Here is a 17,500-nt window from a genome sequence, read left to right on the forward strand (position 1 = left end):
ATCAATGGTCATTCTGATGCTTTTCTAAACGTATCATATTATCAAACGTATCATATTGTTTGTGGTAAGATCAGACCGTAGTCATTTATCTTGTGAGTCTGCTTGTTTTAACAAAAGAAATAGTCGACTTTCACTAATAACACAAAACCGTTAACTCACATACCAATACATCCATATGATGCAGAGGCTGTTCTGCAGGTTCATCGTCATCTTTATCGACTCGCTCGCTCTGGCTCGAATATGTTCGGCTTGATGGACAAGTCTTCTGTTGTTGACATTTTATTAACGTGTGAATAAAAATGTTCTTTGAAGGTATCGTATATAATTGTACATCTCTAATCAAACTACAATAATGGCCGAATGCGGGGAGTTGAACCGACCGTGAACTCATGGACCTGGAGAGCGGACGGGGTGTGACGCATCTCCTTTTTATTTAAAGGGGCCGCTTTGAAACGGGTCGCTCACAGACGCACATCAGAAAAGGGGCTTGTGGAGTTATAATAATGAGGAATTCAGACCCAAGCATTGCAGTATATAGACCACAACGGTATGATTTATATGTAAAAATTAATGATTTAAAAGCATATGTACCCTTTAAAGGCTTTCACAAAATTCGAACCATTGTCTGTGACAGTAGCTGTGATTTTGTTAGAAATACTAAAGCATGAGTGGATATAGTCCAGTCCAGTAGCAATGCTGTCGTACCTTGAAACTGCTTGTGTTGCTGTAGGCTGTGGATCGAACCAGTGGGCAGTCCCGCCGAGGTAACTGAGGTTGTGTGCAGTCCAAATATCTGCATTTTGGCGTACTCAGCATGTAGGTATGTAGCAAACGTCTTTGCGTGACACGTTCCTGTTCTTGACTTGATACTCGAAGTTGATATGGCTCCCTAAAGTAATCCCTAACGTCGTCACATCGAAACGTGAGCGACTGAACTCTCAATTTAGTTTATTTCTTGCAATGCTAACTCGCAACTGTGGAAAAAATAGTTGCATTATCTTTTAAAGAGTTTTATTTTGTGGTGGAAACAAGCTTTCATACTGTGACCAAGAGGTTGCCAACAAAAATGAAATCCCCTTTGCTTTAATAAGCCAAGTCTGAAGGACCATGAAAGGCAAAGTTAGAGCTCACTGGCTGTTTACTGAGCTATTTTGTGGGACAGTACATCTGTGGCTTCAATCTCACCTTGGCACATCACTACAATGGGCAGAAACGGCACCGCAAATATGTGTCACTGAAGTTGGAGAAAGAGCGCTTAAAGTGCTGTCTACATTATTGCAAATGTTTTCAGCAGAAAATGAGTTTTGCGGTCCTCCTCAAAAGAGAGGTGACAAAGGTGCACTGAGAGCAGAAATATTGATTGCACTTACAAAAGGGTGGTATGTCTTTCAGACAGCTTAGACAAGAAATGAGTGTGAGGGTTTTTTTTACATTCTTTAAATAAATTCACTGGTGCTACAGCAACTGTTGTGTTTGTGTGTGTGTGAGAGCACAATCGATCACTTGGGTGAAAAATGGGCAGAGTTTTGATATAAAGGTATAACTTCATGGATACAAAAGAAAATGTGCAAGTTCAGATCACAGCAAAACTATTAGTGGGTGTGTATTTGAAAGGCTGTTTGAAGAAGAAAAAGACAAATACTTTAAATACACTGCCTCCACTCAACCTCTTGTGAGCTGTTAATTTAATGATGACATTTGTATGCCCTCTAAAGGCTTTAACCCTCTGGGGTCTAGGGTGTTTTTGGGGTCCTTGAGATGTTTTGACAGAAAACGCAGCTAACCGTTTACTGTGCAGTCTCACCCTCCGCAAAATGGCGGACGCGTTGACGTATCGCAGCAACGTTCCAAAGCGGCCAATAGGGCATCTATGTATTTGTTATGTCTATGCCCGCTGACAGCACAGAGGCTTCCAATTCAACTGCAGTAGCCCCCGTTTAACCTGAAGAGGGCAGCACTCAGACCTTTTTTAAAAAACCCAAATGTCAAAAAAATTACTTGAATCAATGACCAGCATTAATAAAGCCCCAGTATTACAGATCATTAACTAAAAAAAAAAAGCATTAACTAATTCTTTTAGGTTTTAGTTACCCTTTAAGGAGATTTCAACACCATAAAAGTGGACAGTGAATTTTATTAATACTATTTTGAAACTGTCCAGCTAATAACAGAAAATAATAGTTATATTAGAAAGGAAACATCTCTGCATTTTTTAAATCATTGATCCTGAATGGCACTGGTTAAAATCACCATTCATTTTCTGTGTTCTTTGTACTCAGACCTCTGAATGTGTTTTGTGTTTTATAGAAGAATGGGTGAGTAAACTTGAGAGTAAGTAAATTATCATTTAAATAGTCACATATGCGTGATGAACTCATGTTACTCTTTATATTGAGGACACTGTAGCTATTTGCCACTCCTGTTTACATGTATGGTCGTAAGTTAGTTTGAATGCATTTAACTTTTAGTCTTCCTTATGATGGAATGTGCAGTAACTCCTAACTCCTGAAACACTCAATAGCATGTATGCAATAAATTCACTTTTTTTGTTGAATGTTAAATCCTATTATTGACTCGATTAAACTTGCTGCATAGCTGCAGTTAAGCAAAAGTCCATGGCAACGGTATCTAAGGGAGTCTAGAGAAGACAGAATATCCTTTTGTGCTGATGCCTCAAACAGACTGTTTTGCGGCAGGTCTTTATTATTTTGCTCTGTTGTAAATGCATGGGAGGAAAATCAAATAGTGCGACTAATAAGCTGAATTGAAAACAGGTGCAGAGGGAATGTGGCCCTGCAGTCACTCAGAGGCTTAGTTAAACACAGATACATGTGTTTATGCCTGTCTTCAGTTTGCACACGGTAAACATGCCTCTAAAGGGTTCATTTTGCATTAGCGTGTAAAAGCTGAGTTTGTCATTGGAACATGTTCATCAGTAAATGTGGTATTGCTCTGTGGATTGTAGACTGAATATCTGATCACAAAATATATTATTGAGCCTTACATAAATAATTCTTCTACTCTTTGTATATTGAAGTTAAGCCATGGACTTTTGCTTAACTGCAAGTTTAATCCCGTCATTAAAAGGATTTAACATTCAACAAAAAAATAGAATTTATTGCATACATGCGATTGAGTGTTTCATGCCATTAATCTAACCGGGTTTCCAAAAGATGAACTCACTTGATCATCTTTCTTGTCCTTGATTGAGACTCTGTAGTCTACAACTAGTTAATCCAAACTTAAGCAACATCTCAGAAAGTCAGTTGTTAGTGTGGATTAATTTAAGTAGAATTAGCCTAGACCTGGTTTATTTTAACCGGCCCATAATCTTCAAATTTTAAATATACATGGTCAGACATGTGGCTTTAGCTGCTGTGCATTTCTAGAGTGATTCAATCTTCAATTTTATTTTTTATGAAGATGTTTCATAAAAAATACATTTCTAATAACTTTACAAAACTTTGAAACCAGTAATAATTATGTTTTTTTCATTATGACTAATTAATTTATTTACATTTACAATAAACTGCCAGGTGTCAGCTTTCAAATGAGATCATACTTGTGTTCATGATCTGTTTCAGGTTTGGGTATGCCATTTCTTTGGATTTTTCAGAAGTGGGGTTGCAGCTTAACAGGTTAAAGAATTACTGATCCGTTTAGTGTCATAAAACATGAAAATACACTGAATTTGTGTTACCTTATTTCAGACATATTTTTTTTTAAACCTGAACCAAAAGTGTTACAGAGTCAGATTTTGAATCAGGATATTGTTTTTGCTAAATTGAAACAATTAGCCTTTTTATTGCATGTTCAGTCAAGCCCATATGACATGATAATTGAATCATTTTTATCATAATAATAATGGTGGAAATGTTAGCATTTTTTGTACTAAAATAAATTTATTTAACGTGAAATAAACAAACATTCATCAGAATATCTCCTACTACACTTCTGTATTTTATTTGTGAATAAAACAAAGTGCTCATAAAGATTTTAGGCTCAAACGTGTGAGAAAAGGACCGTCCAATCTGCAAACGTGCTGCTGTTGTTGTTTTTGAAGGACATTAAAAAGGATTGGGTTTTTTTTTTTTCAATGAAAATTTCAGAAGCTCATGGAAAAATAGTTTAACACAAGCTGTTTGTAATTCTCCTCCGGTGCTGTTATTGAGGTTGTTGTTTGTTAAAGACACAAAGCACAGTTTTATCTCTTTCTAACAAGCTTTGGACAAATTAGAATGTGATTCTCATTCATCAAGTATTGAAACTCATTCTGATGGTATAAACAAGAAGAATTGCGAATCACAGGAAAATAAATTGCTTTTTGAGGGTCCCATTCAGGTAGCTAAATCTTTCAAACATGTCTCATCAACTACAAAGTGATCCCGAGATGAGACGAGCACCTTTTAAATCAGTTTGGGGAAAAAAATGCTGGCTGCTCTTTAGCTCCAAACAAAAGATTTCGGGATGGCTTTTGAGGAAAGGAAAAGACTAGAATGTTGTCTTTAAAGATTGGAAGGAAATGCTTCAAAGCATGATTTTAAAAACAGACAATCTGCAAACTGAAATCTCTGTTTTTCAACCCTTTCAAATCTATAGTTCAGTCAGCACAAACTCATTTTGCCTTTCCCAACTCAAGGCATGCTTCGACCCATACAACATGTCAAGACTTAATGGGTGATGTCAAGGTCATGGACACTAACACTGCAAGGACATGAAGTTTTAATGTTTTTCTTTTTTTTTTTTTGTGCACATATTGACTTCTTAATCACAAAGATGCTTCACTAACAACAGTTAGAGAGGCATCTGAAATGTGTTTACATGATATGTAAGGCTGTCAAGATATTTACGGGCTGATGAACTGAGAAATCAAATTTTCTTTGAGCTTATATTCTGTAAGTTTCAGAACTGAAAGCGTCCTTGTTAGTCCAATTAAAGCTTTTGACACCAGCCTCAGTAAACGACTTTTTTAATGACGTTCCAGCTGATGAGGGTAAAACATTGTCCGTCTGTTCGCTTCATTTCACTGAGGATTGTTTTGTAGAGACTGGATTTGCACAGCGATTAAGAGTAAAGAACGGTGCTGTGCCGTCTATATTGGATCTGACAGGAATGCTGCAACACGGACTCTGGGTCCAACATGTACGGGCCAATCAATCCGGTCGCCAATTTACAACATTGGACGTTTTCAAAACAATTTCCCCCACGTGCACCGACGGGTGAGTCGAAACTCATTATAATATGCAAAACTGTTCTCCACTCACAGCAGTGGGCGTTTACTTCCAAGTCTTCAGTGCGAGACGCCCATTAAAACCAGCGTTATTCAGCTAAGCTCAAAACTAGGGTAGAAAATAGACTATTACTGATTCATTTTGATGTTTTTGAATGCAAACGTCATACGTTGACCAGTTGTCCAGTTTTTTTTTTTTTTTTTTTCAGGGACTACCCACAATTTGGCACAGAAAGGCAAGGGAACGTTTTTATATGGTGGGATTTTAACTGTATTAGACAGTCATGTTGATAGGTTACTAGCAGAAAGAGGACCACAGTCAAAAAGCCCTTTTAGGAATAATGAGAGAATTAGGTCAACAGATATTTGGAGACACTTGCATCCTAAAGAGAAGGATTTTACCTTCATGTCACATGTGCATGCAGGCCTAGTTATTCTAGAACAGACTTCTTTTGTACATCTGGGGCAGATTTACATAATGTCAAATAATGTCATATAGATCCCATAACTATATCTGATCATGCTCCAGTTAGGCTAATACTTCAGTTAGGACAAGAAAAACTATTTAAACAAAATTCGAAACAATCCAACACCTGTCTCCATGGTGACCCCTAGTGGTCAGAACAGTGTAAATGCAAAAAAAAAAAAAAAAAACCCAGGGCCAAACATGCATAAAAAAAACCTTTTACAGATATATTGCAAATGTTTTATTGAAAGTAAAATCTTTCAAATGTAATTATCTAATCATCTAACAAGATTATCAAGTGCATTTGTTCATTTCATTTTTTTGTATTAGTTTTTAGGTTTGTTTGTTGTGTTAATTCTATGAATGGCTCAGCTAAACAGGCCAATAAGCCAATTAATTACCATTATTCATTTTAATTATTTTAATTTAACTCATCAGAGATCAGGTAAGACCCACAGACACTTATTCAATGGTTCTCAGTGAATCCTCATGATTGATAGATCATTGCCCCCAGCGGTGAACCATTGAAATTCCAAAGTTTTCCAAAACGTTTAGAAACAGTTATGACGTAATGAATCCTCATTTACTGAAATCACATGACTTTAGCGTCTAATACACACTCTTACCATTGAATTGAAACAAACGATTTGTAAAGGCTTCGGTGTTTTGAAATTGCCATCACTAGTTTGACGTCAATTTAATTTGTATATTTATCTTTTCACATTGTTTTGGGAGGTAGGCAAGAAATTGTATTTTATTTTTGGAATTGTTTTAGTTTTTTTTTAATTTGGCCTTGTTTACCCCTGATGCTAAACCCTTTTGGAAATAAACACAGTTGTTGTTGGTATATCTCTCTGGTGAGTGAAACTCATTCCTTCTTCTGTTACGGCTAATCCTCCCTAGCGGTTTAATATACTTATATTATCTTTTACAGCACATCAATGAGCATTAGAGAAACAAATCACTATAAAATTATGACATGAGTGTAAGATGCAAATGTCAGCAGCCAAATGAACACAGTCTTAAGAACTGTCAGAATGTCAGTGCTTGTGCAAAGATTCCCCCAGTGGATCAAGCTGTTATTCAAATACCATTACAGGTGCAGTGTGGGATTTTTAGCGCCATCTAGCGGTTCGGTAGCGAGTTATCACCAGGTTTGAACTACGGGCTCCACCCACTGCTCACCCCTCCCTTTCGAAGAAGCTACGGTGGCTAAAACGGGACAAACATCTCGTCGGCTGAGACAGCAGAGAATAGCCAGAGTAAGCCAAGAGTGAGTATAATGGACCGTGGTTCAGAAACAATCATGGATAAAGTTTACAAAGCCATAGTCAGGTGAGAATCAAGGGTTTTAATATATAATTTAATATAATAATAGTAATCAGCGCTCATTCCCCATTGACTACAATAGTAGGAAAAAATACATACAATGGTAGTCAATGGGGAATGGGATCTGTTTGATTAAAACATTCTTCCAAATATCTTCCTTTGTGTTCAGCAGAACAAATAAACACATGGAGGTTTGGAACAACATGAGGGCGAGTAAATACTGACAGAATTTTCATTTTTGGGTGAACGAACCCTTTAAACTAGGGGGCAGAGGAGCACTGAGATGCATTAAACATGTTGGGGGATTTGAATAACACTTTCTACACTAGAGGGAGACACACTCCACGATATACCGGATCCTCCGGCACCAAACGGTCTTCAAAAAGGTGCTCTCAATTAAGCTTTAAAATGGATCAAACTTTCCTATACTAAATTCAAGCACAGATTTTTAGTTGTGTATTAAGTACTCCATGTCCATATGAATACAGATTTGTCCATTTTTCCTATTGTAAAAATACCTGAAAGACAACGTACCATTTTTCCTAAAGTTTCAATGATAGCCAAAGCAAACTAGTTTCAGTATTTCTTTTATTAAGTACAAACCAAGACAAGATAACGGTCAAAGATGTCAACACGTATTGCTATTTTTGCATTTCACATGTAAAGCCCTCCAATACACATCCTCTGACTTGTACAAAGAACAGTCATTTGCTTACAGCAAGAAAACCAAGCTCCCGAACCTTGTGAAAAAGCTCCAGAAAAGCAGACAGTAACAGGCATGTTAAGGATTTAAGTCCCGATCAGGTTCTGAAGACCACTAATATCAGGCAATGAAAAAGCTGCAGTCCAAACAGTTCAGATTTGTAAAAGGAGAGCTGAAGGTGTACAACCACTGCTATATACAAAACAAAAGCTGCAGTCATGTTTTCTGAATATGGACGATGATGAAACCTAACTTTTTCTTTCATGTGATGAGAAAAAGCACACCTTAAGATTCCCTATATTTGCCGATTTTATTTTCCATCATCACAGCTGACCTCTTTGGTTTCTTTGTTCTTCCGAACCTCTTCCAGCTTCTTGTCCTTGAATTGAAGGAAAAAACTATTAGTTATTTTTATTACACAAGTCAGCTATAAAGCCACATCACATTTACAATACCTTCTCTTTGAACTTCTCGTTCATGGCTGCCAAGATTGCCGTTCGGTTTTCTTTATTGGCCTCCATTTTCTGGTTCAGTTTCTCCTCAGCCATCTTGCTGAAATTGTTGTTTTCTTCTAGAGCTTTCTGAAGCACCTCCTTTTCATGCTCGCGCTTCTCTGCTAAGTGCCTCAGAACCTCTGCTTCATGAGACTAGGAAAGAGAAGAGAAACGCTCTTTATCTTACAAACTAGAAATAGGACATTGTCAGAAGAAAAACATCAAATGTTGCAGCAGTAGATTAAACAGAGAGAGCCAGCCTCTCTATGAGCCTTAACAATAAGTGCACTTTCTGCATCTTAACACACCCATTTATTGTGGTGTAACATTAGGGTCATGTAAATGTAATATTGTATGCAGGGTAAAACGTCTGACAACGTGTGGATACGCACCTTGCGTCTCTCTTCAGCGGCTTCTAGTTTTCTCTGGATCTCCTCCAAAGATAGGTCCTTTTTCTTTGGAGAGGCGAGTGGGAACTCACCCTTGGCATCTGAAGCTGGACTCCCAAGGATGACCTCAAAAGCTTGACCTGATGCGCGCTTGTCCAGCTCCTTAATCTGAATATCTGAAGCCAAGCTGACTTGTTAACTGCAGAATTCAAGGATCATCTCTGCCTCATATTTATCCAGATCATATCACCTGCCGGTTTTCATTTATTTTACATGTGCATAAATACAAGAATCTTACCACTTATAGAGGCCATTGTTGCAGAAGATACAGGTCAAAGTATGCCTGAAAACAAAATCAGAAACATTAACTCTACATTACTGCACATTCATCCTAGTCATTTTGTAAACATTTACTTTGATGCATCTACACGGGGAAATATCATAGACTTCTATGGATTCTGTATGAAGCAGAAAATGAATTCAATTTATAAAACAATAAAATAAAAACCACTAGTGCTTATATAGCTTTTTGTATTTTCAGATAATTAGTTATTAATAAACGGTCCTCGTTATTTGAGGACGCCCCCTGATGTCCCAAACTGCAGTTTGTCAGATTTTGCCACTCTCGAAATCTGGCAGCGTCTCCAAAACACAGACAACAAATTAAGACATTTTGTTGTCGACAGGTTGTGAATTTGGCGCGCAAATATATTCAGCTTAACAACGACGCGGGAAAAACTGGCGCGTATTCTTCAAAAACACTCAAACTGCACCGCCCCCTCCCCTTAACACTAACTTTACCTGCACGTGTGGGGGGAAAAAACGCATAAAATAGCATACTTCGTATAACGTTACACGTTTTATCCGTTATGTGTTCCTACGTTAGAACAAGACAATAAGTGCACTTTGTGAATAAACAAACGCGCTTTTATTAGTAACGCAGAGAGAACAGGTCCAAACAAAGGCAGTCAAGCGGATGCGCGTGCACAGCTCCGCCCTGCTCTTTCTCCAGCTCCATGATCACACAATAACACATACAAAACACCATGATCACACAATAACACATGCAAACCTTCCATTTGCGCGGAACTCTGACCTGCAACGATTCTTTAATGTAACGTTAGATGAATTACGTTAACTTACATGAACATTAACACGACATTCATGCAGAGCGATGCACATTTTTTGAAACCATGGTGTTTCAATCATATACCAACTTACCAAGCTTTAAACGGGCATTCTGACACATTTCAAACGCATGCGTTGATACTACACGTTAACGTTTTCAATATTGTTTTCAAACTACCAAGACAAACAAGGTTTTATATGCTATGCTTACTTACACAACCTAAATCGAGACATGACACCTTTCAATGCAGATAACGTTAACTTAAACCTTGAAATGCGAGTGTCGCACCTACCTTCAGACAAAAACACCAGGGTTTGCTCACAAAGCGTTCCTCTCTCGCCGTCTTCTCTCCTCGACACATGTCAAGTTCGCGCATAAAAGGGTCGAATTTATGTCGTCACATCATGTTCTCGATCCCAATTGGCTGCGCTCACTGACTCCCGGATAATGTAGTTCTGTTTCAAATAGGGGCGATTCTATGATTTTCCTTTTAGGGGGGCTAAGCCCCCAATGAAGGTATGATAAAAATAAATAAATAAATTATTTAAAAAAAAGGGTAAACGTTTCATTTAAGGTCTAATGCTCACTTTCATTACCATGCAATTTCAGGGTTTTATAATCACTGTAGTCCTGAATTTGAGTTGTGTTAGTTAGGAGGGTTCGGGTTTTCCCAGAGAAAATTTTGAATTCTCTGAATGTTTTGAAGGCAACATTTTTTGGGGGATAAAACCATGTCAGTGGGCAGCTGATTATTTTTCTCTCCTCATCAGCATCACACTCTTTTTCTCTTTGTTTTTCTTTGCCCTGCCTCTTCCCCTCCTAATGTTGAGCTTTGACTGATAATAGGCTTTTCATTTTTGTCTGACAGTGAAGAAAGTAAACATAGGATTTTGCCTATGAGTCATTTTCCCAGACGTGTTAATTTACTGAAAAATTACTAGGAGAGGAAACTAAGTTTCCAAAATTAATTCACATTCCTTCGGGGCGCAGACTACATATACCGCTTGCCAAGAGGAATATTTGAGATCATTTGTTCCATTAGGGTGACTGTTTTGAATTCAATTCTCAATTGAGGTGATTTTTATAGGTGTGTGAATTTGCACATACTGTATTAATTTAACTTATTTATGTATTAATTATTTATTTCTTATGTGTTTGTTATGTGGTTTGTAACGTGGTTGTTGTGCCAGTGTCAAAGAAGAATTTCTGTCCCAAGAAGATTGGAGAAACTTATTTTTTCGCACCAAAAAAAAACGACAGGGATACCACTGTCGTTTTTTTTTTTTTTTTTTGGGGTCGAAATTTTGAGTTGCTCTGATTTTGATTCTGATTTCGTCCGTCCGTCCGTCCATCTCAAGAAGATTGGAGAAACTTGTTTGTTTCGCACCCAAAAAAAAAAAACGACAGGGGTACCACTGTCGTTTTTTTCGGGTCGAAATTTTGAGTTGCGCTGATTTTGATTCTGATTTCATCCGTCTGTCCGTCCGTCTGAAGAAGATTGGAGAAACTTATTTTTTCGCACAAAAAAAAAAACTACAGGGATACCACTGAGCCTCCATTTTTGCACTCAGGTCTAAGTCTCATGGCTCTCTTTCAGAATCCAGAGTTTTGGGAAGATTGGAGAAACTTAATTTTTCACCCGAAAAAAAAAAACATAAGTGGTACCACTGTCGTTTTTTTTTTCGGGCCGAATTTTAAAGTTTCGATATCTCAGCTCTGGAAGGGGCTAGAGCCTCCATTTTTGCACTCATGTCTAAGTCTCATGGCCCTCTATCAGAATCCAGAGTTTTGGGAAGATTGGAGAAACTTAATTTTTCGCCCGAAAAAAAAAAAAAAAACGTAAGGGGTACCACTGTCGTTGTTTTTTTTTCGGGAAGAATTTTTGAGTTTCGATACCTCAGCTGTGGAAGGGGCTAGAGCCTCCATTTTTGCACTCAGGTCTAAGTCTCATGGCCCTCTATCAGAATCCAGAGTTTTGGGAAGATTGGAGAAACTTAATTTTTCGCCCGAAAAAAAAAAACGTAAGGGGTACCACTGTCGTTTTTTTTTCGGGCCAAATTTTTGAGTTTCGATATCTCAGCTCTGGAAGGGGCTAGAGCCTCCATTTTTGCACTCAGGTCTAAGTCTCATGGCCCTCTATCAGAATCCAGAGTTTTGGGAAGATTGGAAAAACTTAATTTTTCACCCGAAAAAAAAAAAACGTAAGGGGTACCACTGTCGTTTTTTTTTTCGGTCCGAATTTTTGAGTTTCGATATCTCAGCTCTGGAAGGGGCTAGAGCCTCCATTGTTGCACTCAGGTCAAAGTCTCACAGCCCTCTATCATAATCCAGAGTTTTGAGAAGATTGGAGAAACTTAATTTTTCGCCCAAAAATGAAAAAAAACGAAAGGGGTAACACTGTCGTTTTTTTTTTCGGGTCGAAATTTTGAAGTTTGATATCTCAGCTCTGGAAGGGTCTAGATCATCCATTTTTGCACTCAGGTCAAAGTCTCACAGCCCTCTATCATAATCCAGAGTTTTGAGAAGATTGGAGAAACTTAATTTTTCGCCCAAAAATGAAAAAAAACATAAGGGGTAACACTGTCATTTTTTTTTTCGGGCCGAATTTTAAAGTTTCGATATCTCAGCTCTGGAAGGGGCTAGAGCCTCCATTTTTGCACTCATGTCTAAGTCTCATGGCCCTCTATCAGAATCCAGAGTTTTGGGAAGATTGGAGAAACTTAATTTTTCGCCCGAAAAAAAAAAAAAAACGTAAGGGGTACCACTGTCGTTGTTTTTTTTTCGGGAAGAATTTTTGAGTTTCGATACCTCAGCTGTGGAAGGGGCTAGAGCCTCCATTTTTGCACTCAGGTCTAAGTCTCATGGCCCTCTATCAGAATCCAGAGTTTTGGGAAGATTGGAGAAACTTAATTTTTCGCCCGAAAAAAAAAAACGTAAGGGGTACCACTGTCGTTTTTTTTTCGGGCCAAATTTTTGAGTTTCGATATCTCAGCTCTGGAAGGGTCTAGATCATCCATTTTTGCACTCAGGTCAAAGTCTCACAGCCCTCTATCATAATCCAGAGTTTTGAGAAGATTGGAGAAACTTAATTTTTCGCCCAAAAATGAAAAAAAACGAAAGGGGTAACACTGTCGTTTTTTTTTTCGGGTCGAAATTTTGAAGTTTGATATCTCAGCTCTGGAAGGGTCTAGATCATCCATTTTTGCACTCAGGTCAAAGTCTCACAGCCCTCTATCATAATCCAGAGTTTTGAGAAGATTGGAGAAACTTAATTTTTCGCCCAAAAATGAAAAAAAACATAAGGGGTAACACTGTCGTTTTTTTTTTCGGGCCGAATTTTAAAGTTTCGATATCTCAGCTCTGGAAGGGGCTAGAGCCTCCATTTTTGCACTCATGTCTAAGTCTCATGGCCCTCTATCAGAATCCAGAGTTTTGGGAAGATTGGAGAAACTTAATTTTTCGCCCGAAAAAAAAAAAAAAACGTAAGGGGTACCACTGTCGTTGTTTTTTTTTCGGGAAGAATTTTTGAGTTTCGATACCTCAGCTGTGGAAGGGGCTAGAGCCTCCATTTTTGCACTCAGGTCTAAGTCTCATGGCCCTCTATCAGAATCCAGAGTTTTGGGAAGATTGGAGAAACTTAATTTTTCGCCCGAAAAAAAAAAACGTAAGGGGTACCACTGTCGTTTTTTTTTCGGGCCAAATTTTTGAGTTTCGATATCTCAGCTCTGGAAGGGGCTAGAGCCTCCATTTTTGCACTCAGGTCTAAGTCTCATGGCCCTCTATCAGAATCCAGAGTTTTGGGAAGATTGGAAAAACTTAATTTTTCACCCGAAAAAAAAAAAACGTAAGGGGTACCACTGTCGTTTTTTTTTTCGGTCCGAATTTTTGAGTTTCGATATCTCAGCTCTGGAAGGGGCTAGAGCCTCCATTGTTGCACTCAGGTCAAAGTCTCACAGCCCTCTATCATAATCCAGAGTTTTGAGAAGATTGGAGAAACTTAATTTTTCGCCCAAAAATGAAAAAAAACGAAAGGGGTAACACTGTCGTTTTTTTTTTCGGGTCGAAATTTTGAAGTTTGATATCTCAGCTCTGGAAGGGTCTAGATCATCCATTTTTGCACTCAGGTCAAAGTCTCACAGCCCTCTATCATAATCCAGAGTTTTGAGAAGATTGGAGAAACTTCATTTTTCGCCCCGAAAAAAAAAACGTAGGCCTAAGGGGTACCACTGTCGTTTTTTTTCCGGGCCGAATTTTTGAGTTTCGATATCTCAGTTCTGGAAGGGGCTAGAGCCTCCATTTTTGCACTCAGGTCTAAGTCTCATGGCCCTCTATCAGAATCCAGAGTTTTGGGAAGATTGGAGAAACTTCATTTTTCGCCCGAAAAAAAAAAACGTAAGGGGTACCACTGTCGTTTTTTTTTCGGGCTGAATTTTTGAGTTTCGATATCTCAGCTCTGGAAGGGGCTAGAGCCTCCATTTTTGCACTCAGGTCTAAGTCTCATGGCCCTCTATCAGAATCCAGAGTTTTGGGAAGATTGGAAAAACTTAATTTTTCACCCGAAAAAAAAAAAACGTAAGGGGTACCACTGTCGTTTTTTTTTTCGGTCCGAATTTTTGAGTTTCGATATCTCAGCTCTGGAAGGGGCTAGAGCCTCCATTGTTGCACTCAGGTCAAAGTCTCACAGCCCTCTATCATAATCCAGAGTTTTGAGAAGATTGGAGAAACTTAATTTTTCGCCCAAAAATGAAAAAAAACGAAAGGGGTAACACTGTCGTTTTTTTTTTCGGGTCGAAATTTTGAAGTTTGATATCTCAGCTCTGGAAGGGTCTAGATCATCCATTTTTGCACTCAGGTCAAAGTCTCACAGCCCTCTATCATAATCCAGAGTTTTGAGAAGATTGGAGAAACTTAATTTTTCGCCCAAAAATGAAAAAAAAACGAAAGGGGTAACACTGTCGTTTTTTTTTCGGGTCGAAATTTTGAAGTTTGATATCTCAGCTCTGGAAGGGTCTAGATCATCCATTTTTGCACTCAGGTCAAAGTCTTACAGCCCTCTATCATAATCCAGAGTTTTGAGAAGATTGGAGAAACTTAATTTTTCGCCCAAAAATGAAAAAAAATGAAAGGGGTAAAACTGTCGTTTTTTTTTCGGGTCGAAATTTTGAGTTTCGATATCTCAGCTCTGGAAGGGTCTAGAGCCTCCATTTTTGCACTCAGGTCAAAGTCTCACAGCCCTCTATCATAATCCAGAGTTTTGAGAAGATTGGAGAAACTTAATTTTTCGCCCAAAAATGAAAAAAAAACAAAAGGGGTAACACTGTCGTTTTTTTTTCGGGTCGAAATTTTGAAGTTTGATATCTCAGCTCTGGAAGGGTCTAGATCATCCATTTTTGCACTCAGGTCAAAGTCTCACAGCCCTCTATCAGAATCCAGAGTTTTGAGAAGATTGGAGAAACTTAATTTTTCGCGCAAAAATGAAAAAAAAACAAAAGGGGTAACACTGTCGTTTTTTTTTCGGGTCGAAATTTTGAAGTTTGATATCTCAGCTCTGGAAGGGTCTAGATCATCCATTTTTGCACTCAGGTCAAAGTCTCACAGCCCTCTATCAGAATCCAGAGTTTTGAGAAGATTGGAGAAACTTAATTTTTCGCCCAAAAATGAAAAAAAACAAAAGGGGTAACACTGTCGTTTTTTTTTCGGGTCGAAATTTTGAAGTTTGATATCTCAGCTCTGGAAGGGTCTAGATCATCCATTATTGCACTCAGGTCAAAGTCTTACAGCCCTCTATCATAATCCAGAGTTTTGAGAAGATTAGAGAAACTTAATTTTTCGCCCAAAAATGAAAAAAAAACGAAAAGGGTAACACTGTCGTTTTTTTTTCGTGTCGAAATTTTGAAGTTTGATATCTCAGCTCTGGAAGGGTCTAGATCATCAATTTTTGCACTCAGGTCAAAGTCTCACAGCCCTCTATCATAATCCAGAGTTTTGAGAAGATTGGAGAAACTTAATTTTTCGCCCAAAAACAAAAAAAAAACAAAAGGGGTAACACTGTCGTTTTTTTTTCGGGTCGAAATTTTGAAGTTTGATATCTCAGCTCTGGAAGGGTCTAGATCATCCATTTTTGCACTCAGGTCAAAGTCTCACAGCCCTCTATCATAATCCAGAGTTTTGAGAAGATTGGAGAAACTTAATTTTTCACCCAAAAATGAAAAAAAACAAAAGGGGTAACACTGTCGTTTTTTTTTCGGGTCGAAATTTTGAAGTTTGATATCTCAGCTCTGGAAGGGTCTAGATCATCCATTTTTGCACTCAGGTCAAAGTCTCACAGCCCTCTATCATAATCCAGAGTTTTGAGAAGATTGGAGAAACTTAATTTTTCGCCCAAAAATGAAAAAAAAACAAAAGGGGTAACACTGTTTTTTTTTTTCGGGTCGAAATTTTGAAGTTTGATATCTCAGCTCTGGAAGGGTCTAGATCATCCATTTTTGCACTCAGGTCAAAGTCTCACAGCCCTCTATCATAATCCAGAGTTTTGAGAAGATTGGAGAAACTTAATTTTTCGCCCAAAAATGAAAAAAAAACAAAAGGGGTAACACTGTCGTTTTTTTTTCGGGTCGAAATTTTGAAGTTTGATATCTCAGCTCTGGAAGGGTCTAGATCATCCATTTTTGCACTCAGGTCAAAGTCTTACAGCCCTCTATCATAATCCAGAGTTTTGAGAAGATTGGAGAAACTTAATTTTTCGCCCAAAAATGAAAAAAAAACAAAAGGGGTAACACTGTCGTTTTTTTTTTCGGGTCGAAATTTTGAAGTTTGATATCTCAGCTCTGGAAGGGTCTAGATCATCCATTTTTGCACTCAGGTCAAAGTCTCACAGCCCTCTATCAGAATCCAGAGTTTTGAGAAGATTGGAGAAACTTAATTTTTCACCCAAAAACAAAAAAAAAACAAAAGGGGTAACACTGTCGTTTTTTTTTCGGGTCGAAATTTTGAAGTTTGATATCTCAGCTCTGGAAGGGTCTAGATCATCAATTTTTGCACTCAGGTCAAAGTCTCACAGCCCTCTATCATAATCCAGAGTTTTGAGAAGATTGGAGAAACTTAATTTTTCGCCCGAAAATGAAAAAAAACAAAAGGGGTAACACTGTCGGTTTTTTTTCGGGTCGAAATTTTGAAGTTTGATATCTCAGCTCTGGAAGGGTCTAGATCATCCATTTTTGCACTCAGGTCAAAGTCTCACAGCCCTCTATCATAATCCAGAGTTTTGAGAAGATTGGAGAAACTTAATTTTTCGCCCAAAAATGAAAAAAAAACAAAAGGGGTAACACTGTCGTTTTTTTTTCGGGTCGAAATTTTGAAGTTTGATATCTCAGCTCTGGAAGGGTCTAGATCATCCATTTTTGCACTCAGGTCAAAGTCTCACAGCCCTCTATCATAATCCAGAGTTTTGAGAAGATTGGAGAAACTTAATTTTTCACCCAAAAATGAAAAAAAACAAAAGGGGTAACACTGTCGTTTTTTTTTCGGGTCGAAATTTTGAAGTTTGATATCTCAGCTCTGGAAGGGTCTAGATCATCCATTTTTGCACTCAGGTCAAAGTCTCACAGCCCTCTATCAGAATCCAGAGTTTTGAGAAGATTGGAGAAACTTAATTTTTCACCCAAAAATGAAAAAAAACAAAAGGGGTAACACTGTCGTTTTTTTTTTCGGGTCGAAATTTTGAAGTTTGATATCTCAGCTCTGGAAGGGTCTAGATCATC

General features: G+C 38.0%; 1 protein-coding gene across 1 annotated transcript; it reads right to left on the reverse strand.

Moving 5' to 3' along the window:
• Nucleotides 1-7,596: 7,596 nt before the first annotated feature.
• stmn1a (stathmin 1a) lies at nucleotides 7,597-10,152 on the reverse strand. Its single transcript, XM_039653149.2, has 5 exons — nucleotides 10,033-10,152; nucleotides 8,910-8,954; nucleotides 8,615-8,787; nucleotides 8,184-8,375; nucleotides 7,597-8,107 (listed from the first exon to the last, which is right to left on the reverse strand). The coding sequence occupies exons 2-5, from the start codon at nucleotides 8,923-8,925 to the stop codon at nucleotides 8,039-8,041; spliced, it is 450 nt and encodes a 149-aa protein (XP_039509083.1). The 5' UTR covers nucleotides 8,926-8,954; nucleotides 10,033-10,152; the 3' UTR covers nucleotides 7,597-8,038.
• Between the last annotated feature and the right edge of the window lie 7,348 nt (nucleotides 10,153-17,500).

Source organism: Pimephales promelas, chromosome 18 (assembly GCF_988280905.1).
Source record: "Pimephales promelas chromosome 18, fPimPro1.hap1.1, whole genome shotgun sequence".
Classification (NCBI taxonomy): domain Eukaryota; kingdom Metazoa; phylum Chordata; class Actinopteri; order Cypriniformes; family Leuciscidae; genus Pimephales; species Pimephales promelas.

Excerpts from the sequence above, each read along its gene's own strand:
- stmn1a (XM_039653149.2), bottom strand. Across the intron at positions 8,376-8,614 it reads CCGCTGAAGAGAGACGCAAG|TCTCATGAAGCAGAGGTTCT; the intron begins GTGCGTATCCAC and ends TCTCTTTCCTAG. Across the intron at positions 8,108-8,183 it reads ACGAGAAGTTCAAAGAGAAG|GACAAGAAGCTGGAAGAGGT; the intron begins GTATTGTAAATG and ends CTTCAATTCAAG.